Below are 20,473 nucleotides of genomic sequence, written 5' to 3' on the forward strand. Positions count from 1 at the left end.
GTCTGAACACGGCTTTAATCCATCTTTCAATATAGGTGGCAGATCGTTTGTAAGTTAAGTTGGGCTAATATAGATAAAGTAATGTTGCACCAGATTTCATCTGTTTGAATGACATTCAAAATTCGTTAAATTAAATTTGTTAAATTAAATTCATTAAATAAATAGTGTTACAGGTGTTACACATGTACTTACTCTTATAATAACAATTAATTATGCAAAATTACATGCAAGTAACCCTAAGACAAACACTAATCCTAACCATATAGTGAGTACAGTTAATTTACATGTACTTAAATGTATAATTAAACTGTAACAAGGACACCTTAAAATAAATTGTAACCTTTGAAAATAATAAGAAACTCCAACTTTGATTTTGTTGAATATTTCTATATTTTTTATGCACACCCTGCTAACATGGAATATACTCATTTAACTTTTTTTTTTTTTTTTTTTTTTTTTTTTACGTGTCTATATAACTTTATAGAAACGTTCTTAGAACATATTTTTGTTAGCTGAGTATTTATCATCTTGTAGAATCCTATTATACTGGAACTGAATAATCCAATAATCCATTAATAATCCAAAATAATAATTTAGCAAATTTCTGTTCTTCACCTGAATGGCTATGTGCTCTTCACCAAAGTTCTGGAATTATGGCTTGAAGTGTAAAACATGACAAAAAGTTAATTTGTCAGCACAAAACCACCAGAGTTTTTTAGTTGCATCCAATGAGATATATTACAAATCCATGTAAATGTCAATCTCGGAAATGCCTTTTGCTCAGCCGATCACATGCTTTACTACAGCAGCGTGAGCACAGGCTCTCAGCGCACGCTCAGGGACATCTGACAGCTGTGGAGCGCTTCTCCTGAAGAACTACAGAGAACTGCCTCTGAACTTATTCTCAAACACTTCCAAACACAGAGATAAGGTGCCATTTACCTTTTTTGTGTACAAAATCAATGGTCTAAATTCATTCATTATATACCGAATAAGCAAAAAAATATAGTGCAATAAAAAATCCATGGACAACTTGTTTGAGCATAAAGAATGACCCATTAATACTGTGTGATCTTGCTTTTGGTTCATAATTTGAAATGTAATATGCAGTAAGACACCTGCTTTTTTTTCCTGTTATAATTACTCACAATTTAAAAATGTTGTTATTTGACAAATCTGAGCAATCATCGATTTGAACTGAATGGAATGATTTTTCAAATTTTCCAAACTTTTGTCCTGTTGATGTTATAATTAGTATAATTTAATGAAAAAGTGGTATTATTAAATAACAGAATTATTTGATATATGTTTTATTTAGGTATTCTATTTTAAACAAAGTCTTACATGGTGGCATCCTCATTTCTGGTTATAAACTCATCTCGGAAAAGCCCTTTTCACAAGTGCTCTGTGAAATGTTTTTTTTTTTTTTTTTTTTTTTAAGTATCTCAAGAACCAACCTGGTGCATTACCCCCTTCACTGACCTTTATGTGATGATCCATTGAGAAGTCCAGTCTCGACATTTGGTTTGTGTTTGAATGGCCTGTTTCTGTGGGTATGACTGTCCTTTCTTTAATCTTCAGAGAAGTTTCCTGTAAACAAATCTGCAGCGTTTTTCTTTTTGATCACATGGGATTCTTTTGATTCGCTTGTTAGATATTTTGTATGTAATCGTTCATTTTTAGTCTGAAAGGCTGCTGCTATTATTTTACATCAAGTGCAGAGTACTTGGCCTGTGCATTGAGAATAAAATAACAGTCTGCATTTACTTTAAAAGCATAAAACTAGCTGCACTCATGTGAGGCAGATAATAGCCCTGGAAGATGTCCTAATGGTAATCCCAGTTAGCTGAGAAGAGTGGATGGAGCCACAAAAAAGCCAGCAGCTGATGTTAGCAGGCCAGTTTTTCTCAACAGATGGTTCTCAGACATATTCGCTCTTTCCTTGCCTTTTGCTTCTGCTTAGAGTAATTTCGGTCTCTATTTTCATGGTATTTTACCTTCGTTCTCCTCGTCCATTTTCTCTGGCCCATCAAAAAATTTCCAAAATTGCATGTGTGGCTGTGGATTTTGAACATGTGAGCATTCAAAGAACCTGGCTTCCTGTTTTAAGACCCTTTACTAGTGTTGAGTTCTGACAGTGATTCATGGCTTTAACGGTTGTAATCCTTTGACTTTGAGACAGATTCTTCCCATTTCCACTGGGTAACGGCTGGAGCATGCGGAGGGCAGGAGCGAACAGCTGTACATCAGTCGTTCATTTCCTTCCCGTAAAGCGACATCATTCACCTGGCTGTCGAGCTGAGCACTAAACTCTTTTACTGAGTGTGTCACGCCTGCCCAAGTGTATAATCGAGTGCTTGGCCCACTAAACAGGCAATCCAGCATGTTTGGAGGACCGGCCTCTCCATTTCGGGTCTCTGGTGAGCCATGGCCTCATGTCGCGTTCATAGCTGCGATCTTTGAATTTGAAATGCTGCATTTGGTCAGTATTGTTAAAATATCTGGGTCTACATTGCTTTTTTTTATAATATCGGATGGCTTTATTAAACAGAATGAAGATTTATCTATTTTATTGATTCCTCTAAGATATTTGTGATGTTTACAATCTGTGCGGCAGCTATAGAAAAGCAATATAGGAGAGACTCTTTTTGTCAGCTTAGCTTATTCTCTTGATGCACCCTTACTTAAGCAGACATGGTGAATGCTTTCCTTGTTAAATTATTCATACACGCTTGCTTTCAGAAGCTCACTTGTGCAGCTGGAATGGTCAGTGGTGTTGGCAGCTCGTTATGTCTGCTGGGAAAGGTGTGTGTCAGGAAGGCAATTGACTAAATTTAAGCGGAGATGTCTGTAGCCAGGTTTTTAGAACAGCACAAAGATTACAAAGAAAAGTTTCTGTGTTTTTTCTCTTGCTTTGTAGCAGTGGCCTCTGATTGACCTCCATTCTGCCCAAGCACCAGACAAATGTTCTTGGTTTCGGTCTCTTGACTGTCTTACATAATACCCCATGGTCATCGAGTTCATTTAAATCAGGATCTTTATATAATTGAATGCAGGATGACCTCTGTGAACCATATTAGCAACAGTATGTTTCTAAGAGCTTGACCAAATATTATACATTTGTAAAATGTTTGTCCAGTGACCTCATGAAGCTGCAATGCAATGAGGGGTGTTTAATTAACATCTAATTGCATTTTTAATCCAATTTTGTGGGGTCAAGTTTTTTTTTTTGTTTTTTTTTATGCATTAATCAAAAGTCACATTATCATAAAGACTTATATGATTCTACAAAAGATTGTTTTAAATAAATGCTGTTCTTTTCAACTTTCTGTTTATCCAAGACTCTTGAAAAAATGCATCACAGTTTCCACAAAAATTTGAAACAAACATTTTAAGCATTTGAAAAGGTAACACTTTATTTTAAGGTGTCTTTGTTACACATGTACTTATTATCATAATAACAATAAATTATGCAAAATTACATGCAAGTAACCGTAAGACAAACCCTAATCCTAACCATATAGTGAGTACAGTTAACTTATTATACTCCATACTTATAGTATGTTACTTAAGTATAATTACACTGTAACAAGGACACCTTAAAATAAATGGTAACCTTTGAAAATAATAAGAAATGTTTCTTAAGTACAAAATCAGCATATTAGAATAATTTCTTAAGTATCACGTGACACTGAATGATTGGAGTAATAGCTAGTTCCAGAAGAGAAAGGCTGTTAATTAAAAAGTGAATTGTGTTAATATTTACAGAGATCCTTAAATGTGTAAATTTGTATATCTGTTGAAGGATAATATGCAGTGTGTGTGTGTGTGTGTAATATGTATGTGTGTATACGTATGTTATTATCTATAGATGGCCTCAAAGTTAATAGACTAAAATCCAACTTTGATTTTGTCTATTTTCCTTCTTTCTTTTTTTCTGAATACAAGAGCCATGATCAAAATACAGAATATGTCACTGCAATGTCAAGACTTTCTTTGAAGAGTTTTTAACACATCTCCTGTGTTGGCTGCGTTCTGGGCTCACCACGTACAGCAGACACCTGAATGTTCCTCCTGACTGTTCCCTGCGTCAGTCTGAGCTCGCATGGCTGGTGAAGGGCAATCAGTCACAGAAACAGATGTGTTTGCATGTTCTACATAATGCAGGGCAATAATCTCACAGTCTGCCGTGGAATTACCCCCTGCTGTCATGAAAGGCAGTGACAAACCGTACACCGTCTTTGCCTGGAAATGGTGCAAAGAGTGCTTGTGTACAAATGAGGTCATTTGATTAGTGTCTTACAGACTGGGAAGGTTGCATGTTGTCCTATCCAGTGTTGTTTGCAATTATTTTTGTAGCATTTTTATGCATACCAGTGATTTTATATGAAAATATGAGTGGATTCAAATTCTCCTTGTATAGGTAGTCGTCATTCAAATCTTTTCAAGCCTGGGGTTTAGGAATATTCTGTATTGTGTGCGCGCGTGTGTGTGTGTGTGTGTTTGTGCCAGTCACTTGCACTGGTTCAAAATCCCAGTGACAGAATGTAAATAATTAATTTCAGCTGTGCTGCAGCTCAAAACACATTATTATTTTATAGTTTTGAAACTTCTCCAATGCTTCCTGTATCTGATATTATACCTTTGAAAACCATCTACATCTTCCGGCAGCTTATGAAAGTCTTGTCTGAATATTACTTATCATGCTGGCCCACCCTCTACCTCTGGCTTGAGGATAAAGCCAGGAATTATAAATGTTCTGTTTGCAGAATTTCACCTCAGCAGTCAGCTGTTAGCGCGAGCATTTCTAATCATTTGCTTACAGTGAGGCTAGATCACCATCGACAGAATGTGAGTCTGTATTTGCAGATGGCCCACAGGCCTAGTTATGCCCTTATTTAAATGAATATGTGATTTTTAAAGGTGCACTCAATATGTTTTTGTTTATTTATGGCAAGTCCATGGTAAAAACGAAAGACCAGTTGTTGTTTATTTCTAATTTAAATGCCATAGACATGTAAATATGGTTAACCTATTTATTAATCACAAATGAAAAGGCAGCAATATATTTTCATCTACACCTCCATTCAAAAGTTTTAGGTCAGATTTTAAAGGGGTCATATGAGGCGATTTTAGGTTTTCCTTTCTCTTTGGAGTGTTGCAAGCTGTCAGTGAATAGATAAGATCCCTAAAGTTACAAAAACTAAAGTCTCAAATCCAAAGAGATATTATTTATAAAAGTTAAGACTCGTCCACGCACCACTAAAATGGCCCGTTTAAACATGGCACCAACATGTCTGTGTCACTATGGCTGCATTTACACTGCAGGTCTTGATGCCCAAATCCGATTTTCTGACTATATCCGATTTTTTTGACGACTTGCTTACATCATCTTTTAAAAGTGTCCCGTATCCGATTTTTGCATTTACACTATACACTGCTGAAACTACCAAACGTAGACGTTCTGACCCGGAAAAAGAAGTAAAACAGCACAAAATACAATGGATGCAGATGTAAATAAAATTATACAGTAGGGCTGCACGATATTGGGAAAAAATGACATTGCAATATTTTATTTTTCTACGATATATATTGCGATATGAAATCTAATCAAATTTTTTCTTACAAACAAAAATGGGGAGAGCAGATTGACATTCTCATTTTAAATGATTATGACACCATCGTGTCAATTGATTAATATGCGCGAGGGAGAGAGAGCAAGACAGCACTCGTGTTGTTTGAAGACGGTGAGCATGCAGCCGGGGCTCGCTCTCTCTCTCTCTCTCTCTCTCTCTCTCTCTCTCTTGCTCTCTCGCTCTCGCTCTCTCTCACGCGCATTATCTCTCTATCTCTCTCGCGCTCTCTCACTCGCACACTCTCTCTCTCGCTGACCTGTCAAAACTTTTTGGAGCTGTGCAATTAATCCGCGATTTACATTCGTCAAGGGCCGGGGAGCAGCAACAAAAATAATAAATAAAACAAAATCAGCAAAACATTGGTCTCGTATGGCGGAGAAAAAAAGGAGAGCCCTTTATTTCTGTAACAACCCTGCATTTTTGCCCCATCTCTTCGCTCCAAAGACTTAAAAGACATGAAACCTCGGCAATGCTCCACTGTGTGTATCCTTCGTCCTCCATCATGCCTATAATAAGTCATGTGATCTCAGTTGGCGGTGTCCACCTGAGTTGACATCACTTTTTTAATGACGTACGGCTCGCATTTACTGGGGAATATCCGATTTGTCTACTTACATGGCACACGCAAATGGACGTATCCGATTCATATCCGATTTATTACCACATATGAATGAGGCCTGAATCTGATCTGAGAACATCGGAATCCATGTGGTTTTTTCCTGCTTACACGTACACCGGTCATATCCGATCTGTGCCACATGAGAGCAAAAAATCGGATTTGGGTCACTTGAACCATGCAGTGTAAATGGGGACTATGTGGGAAGATGTGCGTCTTTAAACAGTGCTGTTATTACCTCGTTAGTGAGAAATGTAATGTGTAGCCTTTAAAGGGTTAGTTCACCCAAAAATCAAAACTCCGTTTATCTTCGGAACACAGTTTAAGATATTTTAGATTTAGTCCGAGAGCTCTCAGTCCCTCCATTGAAACTGTGTGTATGGTGCATGCTTGTATGTGAGTGCAAAGATTTTGCAAAAGCAAGTTACAAATACTGGATAACTGGCCAATCAGAGCACACCTTTTCAGAAGGATGAGCTTTGTAAAAATCGCCGCATTTCAGAAGGTGGGGCATAGAGGAGAAACAGGGTACAGTATGTGGAAAATAAGTTTATTTTTATTTATTTTTTTTTACCTTAAACCGCATAAACACATTTCGTTACACCAAATACACAAAATAATGTTCTTTTTTAAATACGTCATATGACCCCTTTAATATTTTTTTCATTTTTTTCTTGTATGCTCATCAAGGCTGCATTTCTTTGACCAAAAATACAATAAATTAAATTAGGATTAATCGAGGGGGTAATAATTTGGATGGAGGGCAAAATTGGGCACAACAGTTTTTTTATGCTTAAAATTCTCTTGTGTGTAGGATTACACACTAATGGACCTACTAATGGAGGCAGACTAATGCAGTTAATAACCGAGAGAGAAAGAAAGAGAGAGAATACCTCTCTGAGAGGTACTCAGAAACTCAACAGTGTTTGGCAGCAGCGTCTCTACTAATAGTGAAACTTTAAGTTCATTTTCCTCAAGAACAGCGCCACTGTTACCTCGTTTGTGATAAATGTCATGTAGGTTTTAAGTTGCTAAAATATTTAACTAATAAACTCGTCAAAGTAGCGGTAACATTGTTAGCGCATGTTTTTTTCATGTGGAAGAAGAAGAGAGAGCAGGAGAAATAGAGCTTTTCAAAAAATCTGTATTTTTTTATCCTATTTTAATATATGTATATGCTTGGTCAGCGTCATTGTGAGTTTCGGTTATTTTGCTGTTTTAGGCTATAAGGACATTCCGAATAACTGAAATCATTTGGTTTAGAGATTTGGACATGTAAATTAATGTGAAGACCTGTCTGGAACTACATTCGCTGTGTGTTTCCCTGAAAATAATTGCACAACATAGAATATCCGTCAGCCAGTAAGATTCAAGCAATCCACAGCCCCATAATATAAATATAGGTGTGTGTGTGTGTGTGTGTGTGTGTGTGTGTGTGTGTGTGTGTGTGTGTGTGTGTGTGTGTCCTAAAAATTATCTGGGAAAAAAAATTACTTTCTATTATGGTGACACTTTGTCTCTTAACTCCTGTGACTTATCTCACCAGTTTACAAATAAGCATTAAATGGTATTAATGTCAAATTCTGTCAATTGTAACATCAAATTTAGTTTTATTTTTTCATTAAATATTAAAATTTGTTTGTATTCGTTGTACTCCTGTACAAGATCACTGACTGGGAGTCTTCATCTTATTCGAGTATACATCATTTTAATCATATACTAAATCAAGTGCTATTGATTTCCTTAGGTATGGATTTTTTTCTTACTTGGCAAAAGAATAAAAACTGCACTTTTACTTAGTCTTGCACTGCAAGATCAGTTCAGAGTTGAGGTCTAGATCAGGTCTAGAGTTCAGGCCGGTGATGTATGACTTCCATCACTTCTGCTCTATATTTTCATTTGTATTCTCCTCTGCTTTTTTGACCCACCTCCCCCAATGCCCCTTCCCAATTTATGCTTTCTACGCAAACTCCACTGAAGGTAATGATGCAGTACGGTCACATTTCATTGGTGTTCTAATGATCTCTCTGTTTTTCCCATAATTTTTTTTTCCTTGTGTACAGTGATGCAGAGAGCTGGTTCTGCGTGTGTCCTTCTCTTTACTCCGGTAAGCTGTGCCAGTTCACCGCCTGCGAGCAAAACCCGTGTGCACTCGGCGCCACCTGCGTTCCCCAGACGCGGCTCGAAGCAGTGTGTCTTTGCCCCTATGGAAGGCAGGGTCTCCTCTGCGATGAGGGTAGGTCCCATCAAGGTTCGTGCGTAGACTGTGATCTACACCAGTATCCATGGAGACACAATCAAGCCGGCATGACCAGAGGGTGTCTCGTTTGATATTTGTTGCATTCTGAGGTTTGTTTTCCTCCATCTCCTGCGAGCACCTCCGTTTTTGAGGTTAGACCCATAGGTGGTAGATTGAAATGCATTCCCAGCAGCTTTGTTTAACTGATGCAAGCCGTTGAAATACGGTTCCAATTAGAGAAGGTAAGTGCTCTGCACTCGCTACAAACTCACTAAACAGTTACTGAACTCTGAACATTCGAGGATAACTGCCAGTCTGCGTTGTATTGCTAACTCCATTCCACTACGTGCACTGACCTTTCGGGGTGTCTACAGGTAATATGCATCCAAATATAATGAGCACACCAAGTGCTTTAAATTAGGCTACTCTGAAACGTAATTTATCAAAGCGTCATCACAGAATGTACTCGCTGCAGTTGGGTTTGTTTTATAGTCTCCAATAACAAAGCTGTGAAGACATACTACAGCGCTGTGTAACTAATGTAATTCTCTTCCCGGCTCTACCTCACAGTGTTAAGTCAGCTAAAGTCTGATATCTGCTTACACAGATAGCTCTTCATCTTCTCAATTGCGCTTAGAGGGAAAAGAACTGCTGCTATTTTGCTGTAATCTAATTGGGTGGCATGGTTTGAAGACCACTTGGCAAGACTAGCAGACATGGCTCTGTCAGACAGTAAAAAGCCCGATGCCAAATATAGTGTTCTAATCTCCGAGTGTCACACCGAGTGGGACTGACATTTGAATTTAAAGGCTGGTAAGAGCAGATAACATCAATCAGTATTGATTAGTAACCAAGGCCTTGCTGTCTCTGGACAGTCACTCAACTTCAGATGCGCAGGACGTCTTCAAAAGAGCCTGGATTAATGGAATTACAGGAAGGGTGTTTTGAGTCTGTTTTATGTATTGATTTAGTGTTGCATTTAGATACATGTATTTTTATAGGTTACTCTGAAAATAAGATTCAAAGAACACAAACACAATTTTTAAGTTGCCAGGCAACATAGCAAATGTGATTTATGTGGTAACATCCAAAGTAACTGCTTAAGTGAACTTTCAAGAAAAAAAACTATTATTGGAAAAAATGTCTGTTATGCATCAGTGTAATATTAGTGTTATCTGAATACTATTATAATATTAACATTTTTAATTAGTGTTTATTTTTCTATTTTAGTTTTTTACAATGTAATGTTTATTTTTACTTCATTTTTTATATTTCTATTTTTATTATTTATATTAATTTCAGTACAAGAATAAAAAAAAAATACAAAAACTTAAATTCTTAAAACTTTTACTCTTACTGAAATAATTTCAGTAAGTTGCCATGGCAACATTTAAATATTTTACAAAGTTTTGAAGATTTTCATCTAATGTTAATAACTGATTGTATTCCAGTTTTGTTTAATTTACTGATAACAATTTTTAGTTTCAATAACACTGCCATGCACATTTTTGTTTTTATTTCACCTAAGATGACTAAAATGAAAACTTATTTCAGTTAGTTCCCAAGGCAATCTCTTTTATTTTTTAATTTAAGTTTCTAATATGTATATTTCTTCAGCTTTTGAAAAATAACAGCTGTCATGGTTTTTTATTCTTATCTTTTATTAATTCAGGTATAACTTTGACCTGATCAACTTAAAATCTATTATTTGCATAATTGCAGTTTTATTATCAAAGAATTAGCTTTTTTAGAAGTCAGCATTCACAGGCAGACAGATAGATTGATCTTATTTCGACTGATCATGGGAGCTTGTGTTGCTGAAAGCAGCTCGAGGCTACAGTGGAGTTTAGAGGACAGACTGTGTTAACATCACACTCACCTAAAATAGACCCACAACATAATAGCACATCTGTCCTAAACCGCCTTACTGCCTTAACTCACACATCATGTGACTTCCTGTATTTTCATTTCACCCTCGCCAGGCTCTGCACCCAAAGTTTAAAGAATCATCTTGTGGGAAGTGTATAGGATCAAATAGGTTCTGTGAGGAGTTGCTCACATGCGCATATCTTTTTTTTTTGTATGTCTATTTATTTCATTTTTGTGTGCATTTGTGTGTGTGTCAGTGGTAAGAGAAGGAAATCAAAAAAAGCTAAATGTCTCCGGGTCCAGCCAACACAGCTGACAGAAAGCTATTGAATTTCACAACAGCAAAATCCTTCCACACAAATAGTTTTTGACTAGAACGAATGGAAATAAATGGGTAATATGTCACCTGTAAAAACTGCCAGTGAGTTGGAGGTTTTGTTTTCTTGTTCCTTTATTCACCTCCAGCAACAGCAGCTGAATAATACAGCAGAGAGAAGCATCCCGTGCATGCAGTGCATTTGCATGAAAAGTTAAACGTTAGTTGTATGACCTATCTTTATCCTGTCATATGGGACATTGAAAGATACATTTTTAGTTATTAGAAGAATTGAAAAAATAATAATAGGGTATCAGAAATAAGAGTTTTCTAGTAGTCTAATTAGTGCAATTCTGATCCCTTCTGAATGCTAGAATCAGAAACCCAGTTTGACTTTGCAAATGAGCTCAAATCGCACCCTTACACAGGACTGCAGTTGGTAATTGGCATTCTCAAAAAGAACCCAATATGTCAGATCAATAAATGGCCAGTTTATTAACGAATTTCACTTGGAGCAAGAAAAGTAACTCTGCATAGGTAGCATATTACAGAGGCATTACATGACACTGTGAGTCAAGAATACAGCTGGCCCCATCAAGCCATACCTGCTTAAAATGCATTTGAATCGTTCATTAGGTGCTGTGCAAATAAACCGTGACAAGGTAATATATGTGCAATTTCAAAAGGCATCAATAATTCAAGGGGAGAGCAGAGGGAAGAACTTCAACGCTGTTCTCAGAGAAATCCTCCGGAGAGCCTTTGCAGACTGCACAGTTCATAAAGACAAAATGAGGGGTGGAGAAAACTCTTTAGGTAGCATATTTTTTTCACCGGAGAAAAATGTGTGTAAATGCTTAATGTAGCCAAGCTGAAATGTTTCTGAGCGATGCTTGATGGACCAGGTGATTAAATGTTGAGATTTTCCACCTCCGAAAAGCACTGGCCAAAGGAAAAGCCATTTCACAAATTCAGATTTCTGCAGATTTCACTGTTACGACCAGTCTCCATTCCAAAGGTAAAATGGAACAAAATTACCATAATAATTGTTGGCAGCAGCATTTTTTGTACCTATAAGAAATAATAATAATAATAATGCATAGAATTTGACAAGCGTTATAAATAGTGCAATATCGCCATCTTGTGTCTCTTCTGGTCACTTCACCTCAGTAAAATGTTCATTTTACAGGCTTATTACAACACGTATCTAAATCTGAATTTTATTATTATTTAATGCATATATTTGAATAATTTTTTGTGTATATTGAAAATCGTAATTTGTTTTATCTATTTATTTATTTTGCTATTTCTTTGCAGCTGTCAACATCACTCGTCCCAGGTTTAGTGGACTTGATGAATTTGGATACTCATCCTATGTGGCTTATCCTTCTATTCCCAGTATGGGTCATTTTTATGAATTCCACCTGAAGCTCACCTTTGCCAATAATGCCTCCGCTTTGAGAAACAACCTCATTCTCTTTTCTGGGCAAAAGGGACAAGGTGAGTGAAAATGGGAATATTGTCTTATCCCTTTATGTGTGTTACTCCATCATTCTTTATTCACTTTGATTTCAGTGCATCCCTCAATGGTCATCAGACTATGCCGTAAATACTGGTGTATGGGAAAAAAAAGAGCTGGATTCAGTTTGGCTGTAAACGTTTTCCCAGCACTAGTCATGTTCGAGGAAGTGAGGTTCAGAAATAGTATCACTCAACTAGGAGATATTAATGGAGCAGCTGCTGTGAAATGTGCTGTAAGTGTAAGTCCAGGAACCCAACAGCAGAGACAATTTATCTGTGCACACAACGGGGCGATGATTTTTATTCTCTGCCATAAGGGAAAAGATCTGAAAAAGAAAGAAGAGGAGCTGTCGTTTTGAGAGACACAGCATCTCGGTCAAGTTTCCTCATGCCTTGATTTCCTCCGCCACTGTCTGCAATTTATTTTAAGGTCAGATTCAGTGGCTGCTAACTGACACGTCACTGCTACGAACATGTTTAATCAAAAGACAGGCAGCTGAATAAAAGCGTAAGGGGAATGAATCTTCCTCAGTTCAGCGAGTGTCTCTCGGGATTATAGTTTAGGATGATTCATCGAGGGAAAGAGAGAAGAGGACAGCGCTGTGAATAATGAAGCAATTGTCAAGGGAGCCTTGCAGCACAGTGGAGAACAAAATCAAAAAGAAGGAATCAGAGAGGATGAGAAGGCAACTATTCACCTGATAATTGGCCAGATAAATTGGAGCGTTAGATCCATCAGCTCAAAAGAAAAAGAGATGACATTTTATAGATGTCCAGATTGACCTGAACCACCAGTGAAAAGGCTTCAACTTGACATACTTTTCTAATGTGTTACTTTTTTGCATAGCGATTAGTCACCTCATGCACTTTTAAAAAACCTAAATCAGTTTATTTCGAGGTTTAAAGGGGAAATACAAATCCCAGATTTCCAGTATGTTCTCAGAGTTTTGGTCCCCACTGCTTGTGCTAATTGGATTCTTCTGTGTGTTACTGTTTCTATGAAGGCATCAGTGGTGACGACTTCTTGGCATTGGGGGTGCGGAATGGCAGGATTGTTCATAAGTATAATCTCGGTTCGGGTTTGGCAACAATTATCAGCGAGCGCCTGAATCCGAGGATCAACATTCACACAGTGCACTTCGGAAGACATCTGAAAAACGGATGGCTGAAGGTATGTTTTTTTATTTGTATTAATATAAAATATTATTAAATAAAACTTATATTGGCTTGGCTTCACTGGGGGCCAAAGTTGGTCTGACCTACTGTATTCTGTGCTAATACAACTTTATTTTTAGATTTACTAGCATTCATACATTTGAGGTCTTTTTTTATTTTGTATTAAAGGGGGGGTGAAATGCTCGTTTTCACTCAATATCCTGTTAATCTTGAGTACATATAGAGTAGTACTGCATCCTTCATAAATCCAAAAAGTCTTTAGTTTTATTATATTCATAAGAGAAAGATAGTCTGTACCGATTTTTCCCGGAAAAACACTTTTGCGTTGAGAGCATGTGGAACCTGTGACATTACCCAGAGCCGTTGAAAAACATATTAAAGGCTCTGACATTACCGTGAGGGAAAACCCATCATCCAAAACAAACCATGGCTTACAGTCAGATTCAGCCGTTCATTTATGATCCAGAATCAGATCCAGAGGCTGAAACTGAACGAAAGCAGCAGCAGCAACGACTCGCTCCGAGCGGGGCTCGAACCCGGGTCTCTGGCATGGGAGGGGACGCACTAACAAGGAGGCAGAGATATTTTAAGCAGTTTTACTCACCGCCTGCGGTTCGAACACACGATCGTGACTCTTTTTCCTTGGGATTGCATCATCCTTAAGAAATAAACGATACGCAAATCCGTCGTCAAACTGGGCCTTGTTTGTAAAACAAGCATCTTCGAAATGCAGGGAACAAACAAAAACACTTGCACAACTCCGTTGATGCTCTGTAAAAATAAACTCCATCCACTGGTCCCTTAATGCTGTTTCTCTTTTGGTAATCTGTGCAGGTTTGTCTTGCCCTGGCAACCAAAAACACACTTCTTTTGTGACTTTTCGCGACGCTCTCGCTCTGATCAGTGATTGTCTGTGCTGCTCAGCCTCGCTATACGGGAGCGCGCGCTCTTCCGGCAGACGTGCCCTAGGACCCATATAAGGAAATTCCACTCCATCTAACGTCACACAGACCCATACTCGAAAAAAACTTTCCGAAACTTGTGACAAACCGGAAGGAGTATTTTGGGAACAAAAATACTCCTTCAAACGTACAACTTAATTTTTGAAACTTTGTCCATGTTTAGCATGGGAATCCAACTCTTAACAGTGTAAAAAACTCAGTATGCATGAAATAGCATTTCACCCCCCCTTTAAGTTAATAATTTTATTCAGCAAATATGCATTAAATTGATCTCAAGTGATGGTAAAGACTTATCTATAGCGTTTTAAACTATTATTTATAGTTATAGTTAAATTAAAAAATAAAGATAGTTAATATTTTGTTGTATAATGATTAAACAAATTTTTGGGGCTTGTGAACCAATACAAATATTTAAACATCTTTAAACGATAAATAATTAATAATAATAATAATAATAATAATGTAATACATAGTAAATGTATAAATAATTGTAATTATTTTCGAACTTTTTTAAGAAATACAAATTAAATCTTGCTAACCAGTAAAAATAGTTTTCAAGTTATAAGTTACATGATGTATATTATAGAGATATTAAGTGTTGTTTTTAGAGAATACTATATATAATTTATAAAAGAAATTAGCATAAACCAGTTTTATAAAAAAAATCTCATGGGAATATATATATTAAATATCTTAAGAAGTATCTTTTATGTAACTATGTATTTTATACTTTAAATCTTAACTATAATCTTAGCTATAAATTTAGCTTCTCAAATAAATGCATATGTTTTGTTACTTGAAAACTACATGAAAATACTCGTAAAAAATGGTTTTCTGGCATTTATGTATTCAAGATGTAAAAATAATAATTGCTATTCATTTGAAATGAAAGACAAAGCCTAAAATGCTGAATGCTGACCTAAAATAAAATGATGGGGGATGGAAATTCAAAGCGTTTATTTGTTCTAAGTCACTGATTTTGACTCTAAGGTCTTTTTGACCAGCTGGTTTGTTCTTTTCTGAACAGGTTGATGGGCAGAAGAGGAGGATGGGTACATCCCCTGGTCCACTGGTGGGCTTGAACACCTTTAGTCAACTTTATGTAGGTGGATATGAAGAATACACACCTGAGCTATTGCCTGCGGGCTCTCGATTCCAGAACAGCTTTCAAGGTAATGTGTGTGTGTGTGTGTGTGTGTGTGTGTGTGTGTGTGTGTGTGTGTGTGTGTGTGTGTGTGTGTGTGTGTGTTTCTTCATTATGGTGTCGTTTGTTGTCTTGATTCAGATTGCTAGTTCATGATGAAATCAATCAGATCATCTGTGTAGTGATGTGTAGAGAGAGTAAAATGCGTGAATTGTTGTTCTGCTTATTTTATGAACATCTGCAGCTCTGAGGGGACCCTTAACCTTGTGTGCAATCATCCATCGCGAAGCTTTATTGAAACAGACATTTTAAAGCTAACAAAATATAGTGTTTGCAGGTTGATGTCAAAAGCCATTCCTTGAAGGATACACTTCTAAAGCTTGATAGGATTTCAGATTCTGTGTGTCCAAACTTTTGACTGGTGGTGTGCTTTTTTTTTTTTTTTAGCCTCTGTCGTCTTATTACAGAGCATTTCATAACAGCTGTGAATCACGCTGAAGAGAGTGGGATGGAGTTGATCTTCTGTCTCAGGGTTTGGATGCTTTACAGTCAGTAGGCCTCATTCATGAAACATGAGCAGAACAAGTTTCTCTGAAAATCCTTTATAAATCTGTTCTCATAAATTGTTTTCTGCCGAGTTCTGTTCCAGAACAGCAGTGTCTGTGATTTAAGAAATGTAATTTAATTGGCCATTGACTGCAGCCTCATTGAAATTCTGTGCAATGATCTCAAGCACAAGATCATGAAAACATATTCAAACTGAAGCTGAGTGGGCCAAGATTTCTCCCAATCACTGCATGTCTTGTTATTTAGTCGCTTTTGTTGAAGAAATGTTATAAGTTATTCTCTACCACATAACATAATTTCAACTCATCCCTCAGTTTAGAGTAATTCACTTAAAGTAGTCTACTGGGCTAATAAAATATAGTTTCAAAATGGCTATCTTGGGGCATCTTCAACCTCAAATTATTGCTTGATTATGATTTTTAAATGGTTATTGACTGGCTATTAAGTTATCATCTGAATTTAATACCCACCTATGAATATATGAACTGATCTCATGGAGCTCAAGACTCTTGATATTTGCAACACTCATCTGTATCTGCCATTTCCTGGATATTTTTGTTTTCTATTATTTGAAAAAAGAATAGATTTTTCTTCTACAGCATCAAAGCTCAAGCTCTCAAAACTCATGGATTTCTTCTCTCTCTCCTCCCTGATGGCTTTTCCAAAAATAACCACACTTTGTCAGCACTGTTATTTTTTTCTTGTCATTCCTGTAGAAAGCCATGTGGCAGAATTAGATGATATTATTATAGGAATCTTTCAGTGATGGTACAAATGCTCCCTCTTTTTCTGAATGTTACATTTAGTCTTTTAGAAAAAGGCATCTGGGGCATGCTAGATGTTCATCCAGAGCTTACTGCCCCAATGATTAGAAGAGCTTAGTTAGGGGTCAGTAAGGTGTGTGTGTGTGTGTGTGTGGGTGCGTGTGCGCGCGTGCATGCGTGCGTGTGTGTCTATCCTTTTTTAATTTATTTGATCAAATATCTGCATTCATTTGGTAAAAAAAAATAGAGTAAACAATATTGTGAAACATTACAATTTAAAATAACTTCTTTATATTTAAAAATATTTTAAATTGTAATTTATGCCTTTGTTTATTTGATCAAAAATGCAGCGAAAACTGTAATGTTTTCTTATTTCTTCTCACTGTTGAAAAAAAGTTATAACTAATTAAAGGTCTTTACTATCACTTTTGATCAATTGAATGCATCTTTGCTGAATGAAAAAATTAAATAAAATTTGATCCCAAACTTTTGATGCTGTATATATTTACTTTCAGCACTGTATATTTTGCTATCATATGGCTTCTGAAGACTTAGAATATAGTGCTACTTTTAAAGTAATTTTAGTTTTGTTTTTTGCTGCTTTGTTTTCTTGTCCTTTTAGGAGCTTTACAGTCCCCATTTAACATGAACATGAGGGTGAGTAAATAATGACATGATTTTCTCTCTCTCTTTGACTCTAAAGGCTGCATTTTCGATTTGCTGTTTCGGATGAGACGAGATGGGAAGTTTCTTCCTCCAGGAGGGTCAGAGGGCAGGCCAGCGTCAGGACGTAATGTGGGCCAGTGTGGTGTTAATCTGTGCAGCTTGGTCATCTGCAAGAACGGAGGCACCTGTGTGGACTCTGGATCCTCTGTGTAGTAAGACTTCCACTTCAGAACAAGCACCAGTTTGTGCGTGTGAATGACTGACAAATATTATTAACTGTTTGTATTTGGCCTTCCCCCTCCAGCTGTCAGTGTGTGTTGGGATGGAAAGGTGCTCTTTGCTCAGAGAAAGTGTCGTTCTGTGATGCTGAGCACATCCCACCTCCCTCCTGCGCTCGCGGTGCCACCTGTGTGCCCCTTCCCGATGGATACACATGCCAGTGCCCACTAGGATCTGCTGGACTCTTCTGCCAGCAAGGTTAGACCACAATCAATCTCACCTCCAGGGAACCGCTGGACTTCTGCAGAAGGATTCAGACAAACATAGTGTACTTTTTTTTTTTAACACTTCACTTCAGTTATATTATATTATAAAATATTATTCCTTTAATATGTATATAGTATATACACATTTACATGTATTTGTTTTTAGAAAGCACAAACATATAGATTTTTTTTTTTTTAAATAGTCTCTATTTCTCACTAAGGCTGCGATAATTTGATAAAAAATACAGTAAAAGTAATATTGTGAAATATAATGGCACATTAAAATAACTCTTTAATGTTTAATATTTCGTTTATTCCTGAAATGGCAAAAACTACATCTTAATAATATTTTGTGCAGGCTTCTTTGGGGAATAGAGGGCATTTGTTTGAAATGCCTTTACTGTCACTTTTGGTCAATTCAATGTGTCTTTGCTGAACAGAAGTATTAATTATTTTTTGATTGACTTTGTTGCCTTTTTTATATTTGTCAAGTTACTGTTAGAAACTTTATTACAATAAAAGTTAAATATTTTTGCCTTTTATACTTCTGGGGAAAAAAATAACCTCTAGAACTGCTTTATATTCAGTTTATGAAAGTCAAGAAGTTGCTTAATTAAGCTTATTAATATTCAAATAGTAAATATTGGACACTGCTTTCAGATTTCTCTCTCTCTCTCTTTTCCAGCTGTATCTATCAGTGATCCCTTCTTCAGTGGGAATCAATCATCTTGGATGTCATTTCCTCCCATCAACATGAGGCACAGAACTCATCTGCAGCTGCAGTTTCAAACTCTTTCACCGGAGGGAATCCTGTTCTACGCCTCACGATACTTGAGCAGTCGGTCCGGTAAAACAGCATCTTGAAGTTACATTGTTAAATTAAACCATTTAAATGTGTCCTTAATACATGTTCAAACATACTCTTATCATACAAGTTTATATTTAAGATATTTTCAGTAACAAAGTGTGAATAAAAACAATGACTATAATATTTATTCTCTACCCATGCAAGGTGATTTCCTCAGCGTATCCCTGTCAGCTGGATTTGTGCAGCTCCGCTATAATCTGGGAAACGAAACTATTGTATTACAGTCTCCACAACGTGTAGATGTGACCGGCGTGAGGTGGCACACGGTGAAGACTGGTAGAGAAGGCAACCATGGTTTTCTGATTCTGGATGATGAAGCTGTAACCAGGAACTCTTCGGAGGGCACGACCACTCTAGATGTTGGCACAAATATTTTCATTGGTGGTGTGTCCTCCCTGAACACAGTGTCCCCAGAAGCAATGGAGGAGGAGCCTGTGGGATTCACAGGAAGCATTCGAGAGGTCATAGTCAACGGGCAGGACCTTGTTCTTACAGAGACAGGCACACTGGATGGAGCCAATGTTGGCGACTGGGACGGGACAGCATGTGGATATAAGGTTTGCTCGAACAGTGGCTACTGCCATCCAGCAGGACTTTCTTCATTCAGGTGTATTTGCCCCGCGCTGTGGACTGGTTCACGGTGCCAGCAATCAGTTCACTGTGTCAACAATCTATGTCAACACAATTCTGTCTGTGTCCATAACACAACTTCTGCTTCGTATTCATGTATGTGTTCTCTGGGATGGGTTGGGACGTACTGTGACCAAGAGGTTACATTGAGAACTTTAAGGTTTACTGGAAACTCTTATTTGAAATACAAGGATCTGAAGTACCACTCTAGGAATTTGATGTACACTGAGGTGGCACTGAATTTTTCTGCTTCATCAGGGGACGGTTTGATCCTTTGGATGGGGAAAGCACACAGTGAAGACGATGACCATCTAGCGGTTGGGCTGCAGGGCGGTTATCTGAAGGTTTCAGTCAATCTTGGTGAGAGAACTGCTCTTCCGCTTGTGTATCAAAAGACTTTCTGCTGTAATTACTGGAATTACCTGTCTATCATTCATAACCGAACTCTCATCCAAGTCTATGTGAATGAGGAGAGAGTCATTTTTGAAGACATTGACCCCTTTGAACGGTATGTAGCAGTTAATTATGGAGGGGAAATTTATTTAGGGGGTTTCGAATTGAAAAGAGATGTGGCGTCAGTTACCTCTGGTGTATTTACTAAAGGGTTTGATGGGAGCATTAAAGATGTTTTCTTGTATCGGGACATCAGACAGCTGGACTTTTTACAAACCAGTGAAGGTTTTAATGTCTATCAAGGGGAAGAGTAGAAAAAATGGCTGTGCGTATTGTTGCTAACTTGATATTTGATTTCAGGTATTCAGCTGTAGAATAGAATACGCCAGTGAGTTAGAAAGAAAATCAACATTTCCAAAAGTGTATGTCTTTTAAATAATGGGGTGACTTTTCTGCATTTATGTATTAACTCTTTAATGGTAAATTGTTTCAACTTCTACCGTAAAAGGCAATCAAAACATTTACCCCAATAGTAGTCTTATTTCCTTTCTTGTTATTGTGAAATAAACCGTACCTTATTCTGTGATCTCAGGTGTTACGTTTAATTACAGTGTATGGCAATAA

General features: G+C 37.1%; 1 protein-coding gene across 1 annotated transcript in view; it reads left to right on the forward strand.

The window, feature by feature from the left end:
* The window catches only part of LOC128025995 (protein eyes shut homolog), a 171,545-nt gene extending 151,076 nt beyond the window's left edge, over positions 1 to 20,469 (forward strand). The window contains exons 39-46 of the mRNA XM_052612653.1: positions 8,316 to 8,488; positions 11,991 to 12,173; positions 13,199 to 13,365; positions 15,360 to 15,504; positions 17,511 to 17,685; positions 17,778 to 17,950; positions 18,644 to 18,805; positions 18,971 to 20,469. Of these exons, the coding sequence (XP_052468613.1) occupies positions 8,316 to 8,488; positions 11,991 to 12,173; positions 13,199 to 13,365; positions 15,360 to 15,504; positions 17,511 to 17,685; positions 17,778 to 17,950; positions 18,644 to 18,805; positions 18,971 to 20,163 (2,371 nt within the window). The 3' untranslated portion in view covers positions 20,164 to 20,469. The remainder of the gene's footprint in view (positions 1 to 8,315; positions 8,489 to 11,990; positions 12,174 to 13,198; positions 13,366 to 15,359; positions 15,505 to 17,510; positions 17,686 to 17,777; positions 17,951 to 18,643; positions 18,806 to 18,970) is intronic.
* The last annotated feature ends 4 nt before the right edge of the window (positions 20,470 to 20,473 follow it).

This window comes from Carassius gibelio, chromosome A13, assembly GCF_023724105.1.
Source record: "Carassius gibelio isolate Cgi1373 ecotype wild population from Czech Republic chromosome A13, carGib1.2-hapl.c, whole genome shotgun sequence".
Lineage (NCBI taxonomy): Eukaryota > Metazoa > Chordata > Actinopteri > Cypriniformes > Cyprinidae > Carassius > Carassius gibelio.